The sequence below is a fragment of the Tenrec ecaudatus genome, chromosome 17 (genome assembly GCF_050624435.1).
Source record: "Tenrec ecaudatus isolate mTenEca1 chromosome 17, mTenEca1.hap1, whole genome shotgun sequence".
Classification (NCBI taxonomy): Eukaryota; Metazoa; Chordata; class Mammalia; order Afrosoricida; family Tenrecidae; genus Tenrec; species Tenrec ecaudatus.
This window is the reverse complement of record NC_134546.1, coordinates 61,759,829-61,776,533: the sequence shown is the minus strand read 5'-3', so window position 1 is coordinate 61,776,533 and position 16,705 is coordinate 61,759,829. Positions and strand designations below refer to the sequence as shown.

The following is a 16,705-nucleotide window of genomic DNA, read 5'->3' as shown; positions in this document are numbered from 1 at the left end:
TTTTCGGTCGGAGGTCATAGTTCACACCTGCATGGATCAGAAGCCCCCAAATGGGCATGTAGCAAAATTCCCTCCCTGGGCAGAGTCCCCAGATGTCCCTGGTCAAATGGGGTGAGCTGCTTGGGCGAGATTGAGCGCACCCACTCTGCTGCCACTCTGGCTAGGGACCCATGGAGGCGTGTGTGTGTGTCTGTCCCCAGGCATCAAGGGCACTCAGGACACATGGCCAGGCGTCAATGGGTGGGGGCCCATTTGCGCACCAGAACCTTTCTTCGGCGGTCTCGGTGTCCCGCCGGCCGGCTTTGGAAGAGACACCCCTCTCGGCCGGCCCCGCCCCCGCTCCGCGCCCCGCCCCGCCCCCGCCCGGGCGGCGTAGGCCGGCCTTCCGCGCCGCCTGGAGTTCCGGGCTGCTGCTGCCGCGGCCGCGCGTCCCGCCCCGCTCTGGACCCCCCACCCCACGGGACGCGGGTCCCCCAAAGCCACCCCCGTGCCCAGCCCTTCCGCGGCCCGGTGGGCGAGCTTCTGCGGTGGCCTCCCGCTGGAGGCCGGCGAGCGTGAGGCCCGAGGCGGGCGAGACGCGCTCCGCCTGCGCCGTCTGGGGCGCGCGGGCCTCTCGGGATCCCGCCCGCGACCCGTAGCTCGGGCGCGCGCCTGCCGCAGCCCGCTGGGAGGAGGGTCCGGCCCGAGCCCCGGGGCGGTGGCCGCCATGGAGAACCCCTTGGCCCAGGGCGGCCGCCTGGGGCCCTGGGGGCGGCCCTGACCTCCCTCCTCCCCGTCGGGGCTGGGTCACCGGCGCGCCCCCCGCGGCGGCACGAGGCCCCCTCTGTGTGTCCGCCCTGCCGGGCCGCACTGCTGCCTGGGCGCGGCGGCGGCGGCGTCCTGTTGAATGGGCTGTGAGGGTCCACGTTTGAAGCTCTGGCGAACGCGGCCTCCGGGGGCGCCTGGCGGCAGCAGCGGTGGCGACCAAACGGGTGTTGGAGTTGGCGGCGGCCATGGAGGGCCTGGCTGGCTATGTGTACAAGGCGGCCAGCGAGGGCAAGGTGCTGACCCTGGCCGCCTTGCTGCTCAACCGGTCCGAAAGCGATATCCGCTACCTGCTGGGCTATGTCAGCCAACAGGGCGGGCAGCGCTCCACGCCCCTCATCATCGCGGCCCGCAATGGGCATGCCAAGGTGGTCCGCTTGCTGTTAGAACACTACCGAGTGCAGACTCAGCAGACTGGCACCGTCCGCTTCGACGGGTAGGTACAGCCCCACTCCAGCCTTCTCTCGAGGCGCGCGGAACCCTCTGGATGTCGGTATTCACCACCCACTGGGTGTACCTCCTCCTGCCGCCAATGAGCCCACCGGGCGCTCATCCTCCGTCCCGTGGTTTGCTGCCTCATCTGCACCCCTTCCCTCTTTGGATAGATAGCCACACCCTCTAGCTGGGTAGCTGGGTGTCTTTCTCTCCTGGACAGTCTGTGAACCGTCGGTGTGGTGTGGAGGGAGGGGTCTGCCTCTCCAGGTTTTATTTTGATCAATATGGGAGGGCTGTGGCCAAGAGCAGCAATTAACATGAAAGACCTCTGGTCAATGGTTTGGCCACCCAGTGCCCCCTTCCCCTTTCAAGTGAGTGGTTGGCTAAGGCCCTTAGCAGCTTGCCTGTTGCCTGCCGGTCAACAGCCGCTCCCAGAGCCGTCAGCAGCCCCAATCCTTTGAGGGGTCATTTCACTACCACCCACCCACCTCAAGCCAGGGTCTGACTCTTCCCTGGGGCTCCGGGGAGATCGGTTGGGCACAAGAGTGGCACTGGACCGCGTATGGGAGAGGAGGAGAGCAATGTCAAGTTACATGTGATAATGTGGGGAAGTTTGATCACTCACCGGTAGTGGAGGTGGGGAGTTAGAAATTTCATGTGGCCACAGTTAAAGCTTGCCCCTTGCTTGGGTTTACTTTGGAGTGTGATTGTGTTGAACACAAAACGGCCAGGTTTTGTAGTCTCCTCCTTTCTGTTCTAGAGGGGCATACACATGGTTTTCAGATGACAGCTTCAAAGAGTTTGCTAGATAGGGTGTATTTTATTGACTAGCCCATAAGCTGTTCTGTACTGTCAGTTTCCTCGTTCGAAGTAGATGATGTCTGAGTGTAAATGTTTATGGACCGCTTTGGTCACTGAAAGCGATCTGATTAGAACCTGATTGAAAAATTTTTTTTAAAAAGATGACCATGGGCATTACATTTTAGCATAGATTCTTATTTAGCTTTAAATAAGAAGAGCTTTTTCTTGAGAGAGAAAATCTTAAGAGCATGACCCTTTCATGAAATGATCATCCAGGGTGCTGGCTTATCTCAGGGACTGCCTTTGCTGACCCCTTGTACCAGAGATGGGCCCTGATGCATGCTGCTCTTCTTCTGGGACCGGTTTTCTTGCCTACACCCAGCGAGCAGTGGCGCTGAATGAGCCCTGCACCTCCAGCTCTGCTCCAGCTGTCCGTTACAGCGGGAGTGCCAGCTCCCACTCTGAAGTTTGGTCCTCTGCAGTACCAGCTGCTGGGGAGCTTGTTCAGACCTCTGCGGCCAAAGGGACAGAAACTTTTCTCCAGAATTTGGAAAGGTGCTTCTTAGTGCCCTTTTCCTTGGCCATCAAGGAGAAAGCTCTTCAGGGACAGCAGTTGGGAGCACTTGAAATGATTCAGAATGCCCCACGGAGCCTGTGAGCTGCTACATCGGATGGTGAAATGATGGTAGGCTAAGCCAGCATTTATTGAACACTGTTGGATGCCAGGCTTTGTGGTAGTGATTGGGGGCAGAAATGAATAACATACAGTTTCCACTGTGGACAGAATTTAGTGGGGCAAGGGGTGGGGAGAGAAAGATACATAAATGAGTGATTGCAGGTGCCATGCCATTTAAGGTTAGAGAACTATCTGGAAGCCTGGCGGGGTTGCGGGTCGGGTTGCCCAGGGGAGGAGGAAGTGCACAGCTTTGCTTGGTGCAACCAGGGAAGGTTTCAGCTGAAGATGGTATTCAAGCTGAGTCTGAAAAGATCATAGGCAATGAGGAAAAACTGGCAGTAGCACACTGCAGGTGCAGTGACAAGTGCTTCTAGTGTGGTTCCAGGAGTGGATTCCTGCCAGGCCAATTAAGAGATTGTGTGAGACTGGGAAGAAGTGGAGACCAGGTTTCCATGATCCTGAGGAAAAATCCCAAGACTCCAATGCAAACATCTCCATCATTTGCGACTTGTGGGAGCCTTTTTGAATCTGTTTAGTTTATGGATTATTATCAATGTGGATTTATTTCAGCATATATTTTATGTAAGACTTGCCATGGACCAAGATTCCCAACACAGTCTGTGGAAGATACAGGCAAATTGGAAAGTCTCTACTTTTGAGGAGCTGATAAGGGGAGAATTGATGTTCATGACCACCTTGCTGCCCACTCGCATCACCCTGTGAGATGATTTTGCTGTTTCTCCCAGTCGTTTTGTCATTTCAGTACCAGAAAAACAGATGTTACTTGCAAATGTGGTGCGGGCACTTTGCATTCATTCCCAGCCTTGTGGAAATGTCAGCCTGAGTGAGTTGTTAGCAATAGGAGCTTGCTCACCCTCGGGCTGACTTTTGAAAGCCAAGACTCTTTCCTTAGATTCCTTTGGGCACATGAACCCAGTGGCCAGGTGAGGAAGAAAACGTTCTCTCTGCCCACTGAAGTAGACATTTTTAGGTGCCGTCTAGAGTTTGGTCCCTCACAGGTCACCTTAAAATTTTTTTTTTTTGGGGGGGGTACAGTTTACCCTCTGTCCTTTGGTTTACTTAGTATTTTCCTCTAAATGATCTCGTCTCCATTCTAAGCATCTGTACCTCTGTGATTATGGTTCGATGTGCTACATGTGTGTGTGTATATGCACACGTGGGCATCCTGGCTCATGCACATGCATGCAGCATAAAGGAGACATTAAAATAAATACATACCACATTAAAAAATAAGTCTGTTCTGCTAAAAAGTCCACAATGCTTTAGGAAACTTGAATGTGTTCTATTTTTATGAATTTTCTGTTTTGTTGTTGGAAATATACACGTCTCAGGTGGATTCTTATAGAAGAGGGAAAGGGATCCCGCTCTGTGCTCTCCGCCCCCCATCCAGATTCAGTTCCTTGCTGACATGTGAGCCCTTATTACATTTTTAGGAGTAACACTTGAGATGATTTTATTTATGGTTTAACAACCAACATTGGATGAATGGACAGAAGAAAAGCGACACTAGTGGAAATGAAAGGAGAGCCACCAGTTAGTGACTCAGAAGCTGTGCCTTTGATGAATTTTTGTTTCCATTCCAAATGCTTGAACCAGGACTTTCTACTTAAAATTGAACCAGGAAGTGGATTCGCTTTGTGATCAGAAAGCTTATCTTTCATCCTGAAATGCTTCATGTTTTCACGAGTTTTTGTTTAACAGTTTATTGTGTACACACTGCAAACTTTGGACTGAGTCTAGAAAGATCGTTAGAGTACTCCCATTAGAGCTAAGTAAATGCTGCATTAATTTTGGTGTAACTTTATTTTCTATTAAACACGTTTGGTCTTTGTTTTGAAAGTGTACACACTTGTAATCTTCGCTAACTTTTACAGACCCAGGAATGTCCGAAGTATTTGTTTCCCCTTCATATTTTGATGTACAAATCTTAAATTTACCAAAGTGAATGTTTCTGAAGGACTATTATTTAGAAAACAATCAGCAAGATATTGGACGTTTAAAACAGTTATTTTGTTGGGGGGTCATTTCTACATACACCATGTAACGGTATTGACGACATTCCCAGAGTTGAGACTGTACCGTACTCCTCCCCCTGTCTCAGGTTCTTTCCATTAACACAAGCTCACGCTTGCTAAGGGTTTCTTCTAATTTTTTGACTTTTTGTGTTCACTTTAATTCCATATAGATAGTTCTTACAAGCTGATAATGCTCAAGGCAAACGTATCTTGCGAATTACGCTATTGTGTGGTTTTCAGGCTTCAGGTGCTGTATTTGGTTTACGCTTAAAAGATTATATCGGGGCAGTAGCTTCAGGAGTTTATCCAGTCTCCATAGAACTAGGAAGTGTGGGTTTCATGAGAATTTGAAATTCTGTTGTGTTTCCCCCACTTTGATCTGGATTCTTCCATGGACTCTTTGATCAAAATGTTCATTAATGGGAGTTCTTTGGCCCCATAGCAAAGGAGGCACTTGTTCGAGCATTTACTTACCAACAGATTCTGTACCCTCCTGCTCCTGACATCCAGCTTCCTCTTGCTTCAGGAGAATGATCGCCTTTACAGTGTTCTCTGATAACAAAGCCATTTGCATTCCTCAACTATGGTCAGAGGCTTAATCCACGTGTGGACCTGCAAATGGAGTTTGGGCTTCACTGCCATCCACAGCCTTCTTTTCAACTTCTTATGATTGGGTGACAGTTATGAGTTGGAATCATCTTTGCATTCAACAGTCCATGCACATTTGTTTCTTGATACTGGGCTGAAATCCTCACAATGTACAACACTTTCTACTAACTCTCTGGCTTCACAGGTTTTCATTCATCCTTTCCTGTCCCTTCCTGCCTTCTGAACTTTATCCCTGGGCAAATGTTGTGCTTTGTTTCCATGTGATTGGTTTGTATAGTATGTTACATAGATATGTACATAACCGTTCTTGACTTGAGTGTTCGTTTTAAGTTCATGTAATTAAAATAATTTTGCATTTTTGAAGAATAGTGCAAGAAAATGTAACTATGTATAACTATATACTATGCATTATTTTCTTAGATTACATTAATGATCAATTAGAAAAAATGCTCTTTAAAATGAAACAATGTTTGAACAATGAGATTATATTTTAATACATTTATACATGTATATCTGATATATTTTTTGGTTTTCAGAGCACTTTGTATTTTTAATGTCATGTAAATCTTTCAATTAGATCAATTACAAAATATGCATAAACAAAAAACCTAATCTGTTGTCATTGAGTCTGTTCTAACTCCTAACGACCCTCTATGGAGTTTGCAAGATTACTAATCTTTATAGGAGCAGACAGCCTCATTTTCTTCTGCAGAGTGGCTGATGGGTTAAGTAGTAAATTAATATTTAAAAATATTGCTATATACTATTGCATTGTGTGAATATACTGTAGTTTCTTTATTCTCCTGCTGATGAATATTTTGGTTGTTTTCCCATGTTTGACAAAAATGAATAAAGCTGCTATGAACAGTCTTTTTGGTGGACATTTTTATTAATTTCTCTTGGTGCCATAGCGAGCTAAGTGCTAGACTGCTAACTGAAAGGTCCATTGTTTGAACCTAGCACGGGAAGATGAGGCTGCCTGCTTTCCTAAAGATGTAGAGCCTTGAAAACCCTATGGAGCAGATCTGCTTTGTTCTAAAGGATCATTATGAATTGGAATCAACTGGACTGCCCGGGGTTTGGCTGGTCTGGCTTGGTTTGGGGTTTTCTCTGTAGTCTACCCCAAGGAGTGGCGTTGCTGGGTCGTGAGATTGCCTTCGAGTCTGTCCGACCCCTGTGACCCCATGAGTGCAGAGGAGAACTGCTCCACAGAGAACAGACATGTTTCATTGTGATGAAGTCTCATAAATCAGAAAAAAGTCCTTTTATGGTTTGTACTCTTTTGTATTCTGTTTAAGATCCCAAAGTCAGGAAGGTAGTCTGTTTTCTTTTTCCTGAGAAGTTTTTATTGTTTTGTGTTTTACATACACGCCTCTGCCCTTTCTTTAATTTTTGTGCTCAACGTGAAGTTGGAGTCAAGGTTACTTTGCCCATACAGTAGCTAGATACTTTAGCACCTTTTCTTGAAACTCTTCCTGAATGTCAGCAGAGCCTGTGTGATCAATCAGTGTGCCTTTTTCACCTGTGAGGAGGTCTTTCGTACACCACTCGTCAGTTTGTTGTACTGGGGTGGCTACCGGGTTGCTGTGAGGTGGAGGCAGTGCTTTGCTGCTCAAGCACCAGCAGTGTCACGACCGGTGGGCAGTCCCAGCAGAGCTTCCAGACTAAGATAAACTAGGAAGAAGGGCCTGGTGATCTGCTTACAAAAACCGTAATAAGTATATAATAGCTTATTTTTAAAAAAGGCCATTTTACCCATCAACTTCTTGAAACTCTCAGACATAAGTAAAGTTCCACGAAATGGACATGTTTGTTTAGGAAAGTCCCCTCTGGGCTCCTTCCTGTTAGTGTCAGGCAAAGTCGTCAGCATCTTGTCTCCTAACAGTATAGACAGCCACATGGATGCAGTAATGTAATATGCACATTACTATTTTTGTTTGACTTCTTTTGCTTCAGTGTTTAATTATGTGACACCCCCCCCCAATCTTGTTTTATGGAAAAGTAATTCATTTTAAGTGATGTGGCTGAGGAAGTAAATTTTTTAATTGGCTTTGATCATCTTAGGAAAAAACTATCTACTGAAAATCATTCTTCAAAAAAAAAAATCATTCTTCCTAAAATGGTTTCTGACCCCACATTGGCTAGGGATCGGAGCCTTTGACTGCTGATGTTGAGGAAAGGAGGTGGCCGTGCATCAGCTTGGTGACGCGGAGTTTCCCCAGGTTTGCGCTTTCCCACTGTGCTTCCTAAAATTTACTTAATTTTGCTGGAGGAAAGTTGGAGACTCTTCAGAGTTCTTCTGAGGCTTACACTAGACTAACAGTCACTGGCAATATTGAGCTCACACCAGGTCAGGGTTCTGTGCAACATGTTTAACTTAGATGATTTATTTATTCATTTTAGTCATTTTAATGGGGCTTTTAACAGACATCATAACATTCCATAGTTCAGTCACATCAAGCAATGTTGTACAATTGCTACCACAATCAGTTTCAAAACCTTTCTTCTTGAACTCCTTGATATGAACTCCCCTTATCTCCTCCCTCCCTCATCATACCCCCCAGGAACACTTGTTCCTTTTTTTTCTAGAGTAGTTTTTTTGTTTTTTCCCCCATATCTTACACAATCCAATATATCCATTTACGTACAATTTCTGTTGTTTGATCCCACCCCTTTTTGTTCCCTCAGGCACCCATTACTCCTGTTACTGTTTCCTACAGTTTGCTAAACTGATGAGTTCCTGATGAGTTATCTATCTTGACTTTCATGTACCAAATGATCTTAAATATACAAATTAACATATGCAAATCTAACATGATTAATGAGGTAAAACAAATAAAAACCATAACCTTACTGGGGAGGAAATATTAAAGAGCTAGAGGATAGTTAAGAGGTTTATTAGTACATACTGCAGCCTGGATTTCTCAGCCCTTCCTTGAGCCCCTTCTGAGAGGGACTGTCCACTTATCTTACAGGTGGGTTTTGGCTCTCCACTAAATCCACGTCTGTTCACATTTGGTTGCTTGTTTTTGAACTTCTGATAGCACTTCTTGTCGACACCTCGTGATCACAGAGGCTGGTGTGGCATTGTTGCTTTCCTGCTCGATGGCTGCTTGTTTAATGACAAGCCTGAGACCTCAGACACTTTAATAGCCAGGCATCTTCAGCTTTCTTCAGACTTGACTTGGTGTTTGGGGACGGTTGTGGGGAGCGAGGGCTGAGTCGGGGTCATGCGCGTGCCGTGGCCCCTGTTTTCTAACTGAGTGTTCCTCTCCTGTGCAGGTACGTCATCGACGGTGCTACTGCCCTCTGGTGCGCAGCAGGAGCAGGCCACTTTGAAGTTGTGAAGCTTCTTGTCAGCCACGGAGCCAATGTGAACCACACCACGGTCACTAACTCCACCCCTCTCCGGGCAGCGTGCTTTGATGGCAGACTGGACATCGTGAAGTACTTGGTTGAGAATAATGCCAACATCAGCATCGCCAACAAGTATGACAACACTTGCCTAATGATTGCAGCGTATAAGGGGCACACCGATGTGGTCCGCTACCTGTTAGAACAGCGTGCTGACCCCAATGCTAAAGCGCACTGTGGCGCCACCGCCCTTCACTTTGCAGCGGAAGCTGGCCACATCGACATTGTCAAAGAGCTGATAAAATGGCGGGCTGCCATCGTCGTGAACGGCCATGGGATGACACCCCTGAAAGTCGCTGCGGAAAGCTGTAAAGCTGATGTTGTCGAATTGCTGCTCTCTCACGCCGATTGTGACCGGAGAAGTCGGATCGAAGCTTTGGAACTCTTGGGGGCCTCCTTTGCAAACGACCGTGAGAACTATGACATCATGAAGACATATCACTATCTCTATTTGGCCATGCTGGAGAGGTTTCAGGATGGTGACATCCTAGAGAAAGAGGTTCTCCCACCGATCCATGCCTATGGGAATAGAACTGAATGCAGAAATCCTCAGGAACTAGAGTCCATCCGGCAAGACAGAGACGCTCTTCATATGGAAGGTCTGATCGTCCGGGAGCGGATTTTAGGTGCTGACAATATTGATGTTTCCCATCCCATCATCTACAGGGGGGCCGTCTATGCGGATAACATGGAGTTTGAACAGTGCATCAAGTTGTGGCTCCACGCGCTGCACCTCAGGCAGAAAGGCAACAGGAACACCCACAAGGATCTTCTCCGATTTGCCCAAGTTTTCTCCCAGATGATACATCTGAATGAATGTGTGAAGGCCCCAGACATCGAGTGTGTGCTGCGATGCAGTGTGCTGGAAATAGAACAGAGTATGAACAGAGTGAAGAATACCCAGGATGCTGATGTCCACAGCGCTATGGACAACTATGAATGTAATCTGTATACCTTTCTGTATTTAGTGTGCATCTCCACCAAAACGCAGTGCAGTGAGGAGGATCAGTGCCGAATTAACAAGCAGATCTACAATTTGATTCACCTGGACCCCAGGACCCGGGAAGGGTTCACCTTGCTCCACCTGGCTGTCAACTCCAACACCCCAGTCGATGACTTCCACACTAATGACGTCTGCAGCTTTCCAAATGCTCTGGTCACTAAGCTCCTGCTGGACTGTGGTGCTGAAGTGAACGCCGTGGACAATGAGGGGAACAGCGCCCTTCATGTCATCGTGCAGTACAACCGGCCCATCAGTGACTTTTTGACCTTGCACTCCATCATCATCAGCCTGGTTGAAGCTGGCGCCCACACTGATATGACAAATAAACAGAACAAAACTCCGCTAGACAAAAGTACGACTGGGGTATCGGAAATACTACTTAAAACTCAAATGAAGATGAGTCTCAAGTGCCTGGCTGCCCGAGCAGTTCGGGCTAACGACATTAACTATCAAGACCAGATCCCCAGAACTCTGGAAGAGTTTGTTGGATTTCATTAAGTGACTGGATGTGTAAAATCGTTTAATGTGGTGCTAAAAAGTAAAGGACTTTAATCGCAGACACTAGAATTATGTGTTCATCAATTCTACCCTTCTTTTCACTACCCCTCTAACCCATCCTCCCCACGGGCTCTGTCTGTTTTTCTCGCCTCTTCTGGTAATTAATTTGAAATATGCCCTAAGCGAAGCCACATTGATTAAGTATAGCTAAACTTAAAGGTGTTTTTTTTTAAGAGGTGAATATAAATTATTTTGTTTATGTAACATTTTTTATTTGAAGCGGACAATGTTTTTTAAACCGCTGCCTAAAAACGTATTTCTGTTAAAAGCCTATGTCAGCATGTTAGCCATGCAGTTAGCCTTGAGGATGTGCTGAAGGAAAAGGCCTAAAGGACCTTTGAAAACAGCAGGATGCCCAGGCGTTCCAACATGCCAAGCCTCTGTAGAGGTCCTCAGTTGTATATGTGCCGTGGAACACCACCTCACATCAGGAGGACTTACAAAATTTACAGTTAACTCCTAATGTGCTCATACAGTGATAGCCACACACATGAATTTCGGGCAATCTAGTGAAATGGTACTATTGTGCTGGGTGGCACATTCAAAGTAGTAACCCAAAGCCAGCTTTTAAAGCATATTGATGGATACTTTGTCTTTCAGCTGGAGCACTAGCATTCTTAGAAGTTTCTGTTCCAGTGGGATTCAGCTCCCAGGCATCAACATTAGGAATGCACAGTGCAATCACAGGATCACTATGCAGCCTATTTTTGCCCCTCCACCTTCCCCGATCCTCCCGGCTTTCCACATGTGGAAGCTACGATTTCAGGGGCCATCATTGTGCCTCCCTAAGTGCAGTTGTACTCTGAAACACACAGGGTCAGCCACCCTGAGTCAGGATGGACTGAGTCCAGCATGACAAAAGGGCACCCCGGAGATTTAAATTTTATTATTAATTTTTTACTTAGTCTTTGATAAGTAGAACCACTAGTGTGGTAGAAGAAATCAATTGTTTTTGATGACGAAAGTTCATAATGCCATTCTGAAAGGTATTTCTGAGAGCAGCACAGTTTAAACCATAAAATGTTAGTTTTCCTGGCAGGCTGTACAGAGGAGCCCTTTAGGGTTTTCTTTGCTTGCTTGTTTGTTTTGCTTTGTTTTCACTACATTGTACGTATCAGATGAAGGGCATTCTGTGATGATTCAGCATCACAGCAGTTCAAGTAAAGGGTGAGCACTCCTTTCCAGGGAAGTTAACAGCAAAGAAAGTAAAATTAGCTTATGTCTGTGTTTTTCTCTCTAGTGCCAAATGAATGCCTTAGCTCCTCATAATGCCTGGCACTGTCAGTGACGACCTGCACCTTTTTTTTTCCTTTAATGAAAAGCATTATGATACGGTAACATCAGATATCAACTCTTAAGGTGTCAATAAACAGTTGATGTATGAATGAGAAAAATATTGCAGTTGGATCAATATAGCCTCATGACCAAGCCAAAATCAGCACCTAGGACCTTAAATAAAATAGACCTCCCAAAATGAAGTCCTTTCAACAGTGGGAGGGGATGGAAGGGAGACCTTGAACCCCGCCTCACCACATAAGAGGCAAGATACTTTTACAACCCCTATAGTTCTGTTTAGTGTGTCTTCCTGCTTGGGAAATGTTCTGATCCTAAATTCTGGCATGGTAGTAGATTTCTATTTTCCCTCCCTGAAGTTTTTACAAGGAAGGTCTATTAGAAGGATTTAAGTGGGGTGGGTGGCGGGTGGGGTATTTGAATGAGCCCTGATTGGAGATTTCTGCCCTTGACCCTCCTGCCTGGGCTGCATCAAGGAAAGACTACCTTGCTCTTGGCAACTCTTGGCGCCTTTAAAGGAAAATGTCCCACTTCCAGGTGAGTGAATCATGCCTTTTCTGTGGCTCAGGTGGGACTCTTTCTTTTTTGGTTTTACTTCAAGGCCTGTTCTTTGGACTGTAAGAAATCCTTCAACTGAGGTGTTCACTTGGTGCCCATTACTCATGTCCATGCTTTTTAAACACCCAGACTTAACGATTGCCGATAGCGCTGCGGGCTTGACGACATGCCGTCCCTTTTGCTACCCAGGACAAGCACTGTTTTGGTTAGTGCTTACAGAATGAGGATAACGGTGAAATGTGCATATACAGACATCACAATTTAGTGACACTTGGATGTCTCTGAGAAGGGAGGACGGAAGGCTGGAGAAAGCAGGGCCATGCCGATCGGATGCTGACACAGTAGGAGAAAGGATCGGAAGGCGGTGGAATAAACACCTGTGCTAGTGGTAGCGGAGCCCTTTTTATTTTTTAACTCTACTATAGTAATACATCGTGCACTGTACTGCTAAGGATGTGTAAAATCCAAGTATGTATTGTGAAACATCTGTATAAAATCATTCTGGAAACAAGTGCTCTACGTGCCTGTTTTTTAAAAAAAATTCTTTTTTGGGGGGTAGAATTACTTTAAAACTTTAGTTAACCCTTCCCCGTACTTGGTATTATTGTTTTTGAAAGAGGAAAAGAAATACCGTATGTACTCGAGTATAAGCCGACCCGAATATCAGCTGAGGCACCTACTGTTACCACAAAAGCTGCATAAGTAATGTGCTGAAAATGGCTTATACAGGAATATATACGGTGGGTAAGAAAGGTGATAGTTCTATATCTCAGCTCTTTTCTCTGTTCTTTTTCTTATTGGTCATATTGGGCCTTTGACCACTAACTCTTGATGGCATTACAAGTGAATCCCGCCTGTCAGTGACTGTCAGACATTTGGGCAATTGAGAGGCCCTGGCGGATGTTTTTAATGGCAAACCATGTGAGACCGAGGGGGCTTTGGCCTTTTCCTAGAGCAGGTGACATGGACCTCGAGCGAAGGTAGTGGCTTAACTCGCAGGGTGGGCAGCAAATCCATTGCCTCCACTGGTAAAGGAAGGGCCAGTTTTTACACACGAGTTTGGCCACTGGCAACATCATTGCTTTCCATCCATCCGAATAGCTCTAGCCGCTCAGGGCCCAATGCCCAAAGGTTCGTTGCTTCAGGAACTTGAAACAAGCAAGTCCCCAAAACAGACCATCTGTAAGCTTTGGTCTTGCTTGATTCAGGGGTGAGTTCTATTGTACTAATAATAGCTGATCAGTAACTGGTAATTGTGAGAAACCTAGGTAGGTGTGATAGCACTGAGGGGAGGATGGGGGTGCAGGTGCAACTTCTTAAGTACCAGCCCTGTATTGGTCAGGGTTTGTGAAAATGAGATCCCCAAGGAACAGCCCCTGCCACCAGTTCTTGCCCTTGTAGTTGAGAAAGACTTGGGATTCTCCATGCAGAAGCATCTCTTTGGGGAGGAGTGAGCTGCTGGTGTAGAAGCAGCCAGTGGGTTGATTAGGGAGTGGATAGAAAACAGCCTATAAAGTGCTTGTTTTCATGGCAGTTGCCTATACAAATCGTCACCATTCCTTCCAGGTTGGTGTCTGTACTGACGAGTAGCTTGCTTTCCACAGCCAAGATACTGACGTAATATTAAAATAGATGAGAGAAAACCAAAATCTGCCCATTGTTGTACGGAAACTTATATAGTCCCTAAGATTTGAAGCTGGGTGTTCATCCCCACTTTTCAAATGCCCAGCTCTGTTGTGGCCTCTGTGGAGAGCAGAGAGCTCTTAGGTTCATACAGTACACTGCAGGGCTCTGGCCCTTGTTGCAGACAGGCTGGATTGAACGCCTCAAAGACGACGCTTTCTGAAGTAAATTGTAAACCCATCATGGTGTACTAGTTTTCAAATCGGAGTCGACTGTGGTGTCTAGTCCTAGTTGTGTGTAGTTTGCGCTCCTGGGTGGGGACAGACAGGGACTTGATGGGTCTGGGGAGTGTCCCTTGATGAGTGTGCATGGCTAAGTTAGGTTTCATTTGGAGTGTGTGTGTGCAGGGGGTGGGGGGTCGTGTGTTACGATGAGTGGTCAGAAAGATGTAAGCTTGCCATCTTGTGAACAAGGACTTCTTTCTGCTTTGATCAAGTGTAGTAAACGGGCGCATGGCATTTGGTTGGTGCTTCGTAATTGGTTGGTTGAAGAGGAAAGTTCAGGGGGAAGAACTACAGCCCGGCTTCCGAGGCACACAGAGGAGTCAAGTCTGACGGGCCTAATCCGTCCTTTCTGATCGGCGCCCCATCCTGCAGCTCCACGGCGAGGCCGGCGCGTGCTGTTGTAGCAGCTCGCTGTGACTGACCTGGAACCAGAGACGCCATCCCAGCGCGCCCTTCGGTCGGTCAAACATTCCAGGAGCTTTCCTAGCATGGCCGCCTTCACCAGAGGTCTGGTAGTGATCCATGGCGCACGGCATTTCCCATTTACACCCGGCACGGGGCATCACTTTTCATTTTGTGGCAATGGATCGTCTTAATAGATCAGCTAATTTGAAACGAACAATCTTGCTGTATAAAAGGAAAAACTGATATTTGTGTTCAGTAAATGTTCAAACCAAAACAAAAAACCTGCCTTGAAGTTTGTGTCTTTATTGTTCAGTGTATGCCTTTAGTTGAGACGATGTTTTGTTGAGTTACCGGTAATTGAAAAAAAAGGTGTCAGAATGCTACGTATTTGGAAACATTTTCATATAGTGAAGAATAAGTCAAGTAGTAAATAAAAAGTTCCCTTCCTGACCCATACCTCCTCCCGTTTGGGTAATGATTAAAACTCTGCAATTATTAACTTTCAATATTAACAAACGTTTGAGTGGTTTCCCAGAAATGTTCTGGATATATATTTGCTCATTTCCAGTTTTTAGAATGCAAATGGGCTTCACCTGTCCTACACAATTCCAGAGCTTGTCTTTAACGTTTAATACAATTTAGGTAATTTTTCATTCCACTGTATGTAACTATATGGCGCTGTCTAGTAAGCAGTGGACTGCTAATTGCAAGGCAGGCGGATCAAACCCACTAGCTACTCCTTGGGAGAAAGCTGAGGCTGTTCGCACCTGTAAAGATTTACAGCTTCAGGCACCCTATAGAGGGTTGCTATGAGTCGGAATCAACTTGCTGCTGGTAGTGCGTGGGTGTAGGTTAAAAAAAAAATCCACAGCCAAATAACGATTCTGTGGATGGACTTAAACCTAGTTAATTAGGGCTTTTTAATGAACTTTTAGGTTTTCAGCTTTTGTGTGTATATGTGTGTGTTCCTAATAATACTACAATGAGCAGTCTCATGCTGTATTTATAGGAATAAGTTCCTAGCACTGGATCTTCTAGTCATTCTGTGCATTTAAAGTCATGATAAAGATGGTCTCCTTTCCTTCCACCTCGCTCTACCTTTATTGATGCCCCCTATTACCAAACTATTATGTTTTGACCCCCCAGTGAAACCTCTCAATGGTTTTATTTAGCACAATTAAACTTGCAAGCAGTCCGTCTGTTCGTTTCCTTTTCAGTGCAGCCTGGCATTGGGATTGGCGACCGGTAGCCAGCTGGGCTGCTCTTTCCTGGTGGCTTGTGATTCTTGGAGGAAACGTGAGCAATCCCAGCATAGTAAGATGCGCTGCACATTAACAGCCCTTCCAGCTCCCTGACTCTGTTCTAGGAACTTGTGGGAAGCTGCTGGGCAGCATATGCTGGGGTTTCTTATTGTACCCGTAATCAATGTTGGGCATCAGGATCCAGCCCTTGAATCTTCTCCACACCCTGTGGTCAATGCCTCTGGGTCTTTTTGACAGAGCCCCCTGACTGGTCTTGGATGCACGTCCTGACTCCACCAGGATTCTGAAGGCAGCCACGAGGCTGGTGGGAGGCAGGTGCCTCCACAGGTTGAGGAAGGGAAGGGTGGGGCACAAGGATGGAGAGGACTTCACTGAAAGATGCAATTTCGTGGCTTCAGCTTGGCTCCCTTCACCATGAGTTAGGCTGGACACTTTCGGGCATCCACTGACGGCCAGTTGTTTGTCCTGTGGTAGGCTGTGATCTTTTTCTTACTGACTTGTTAGAACTTCTGTGAAAGTTCAAGGAGAATATCTGCCATGTCACAGTGTGTAGTTTTTTTTAACTTTATGGTACTTTTTGTATCACGTTTAAATTGTTACAAAGCCAAATCTATATCTATATCTATATACATTAATGGCTCATCTAAGTTTTGTATCCTGCTTGTAAGACTATCTCCATTCCAGGGTTACATATACTTTAAAAAAATCATTTTATTGGGGTTCATAAAGCTCTTATCACAATCTGTACATACATCAATTGAGCAAAGCACCCTTATACATTCGTTGCACTCGTCATTCTCATAATTCACCTTCCACTTGGGTTCCTGGAATCAGCTCGGTTTCCCTTTTTTCCCCCCATCCCCCTCCCTCCCCGATCCCACCCCTGGACCCTTGATAGTTTATAAATAATTATTATATATTATCTTACACTCCCGGCGTCTCCC

At 46.2% G+C, this 16,705-nt stretch overlaps 1 protein-coding gene across 1 annotated transcript; it reads left to right on the top strand.

Moving 5' to 3' along the window:
- Window positions 1–374: 374 nt before the first annotated feature.
- Window positions 375–14,751, top strand: FEM1B (fem-1 homolog B). Its single transcript, XM_075536106.1, has 2 exons — window positions 375–1,240; window positions 8,644–14,751. Exons 1-2 carry the CDS (start codon window positions 993–995, stop codon window positions 10,274–10,276), a joined length of 1,881 nt encoding a protein of 626 aa, XP_075392221.1. The 5' UTR covers window positions 375–992; the 3' UTR covers window positions 10,277–14,751.
- Window positions 14,752–16,705: the final 1,954 nt, after the last annotated feature.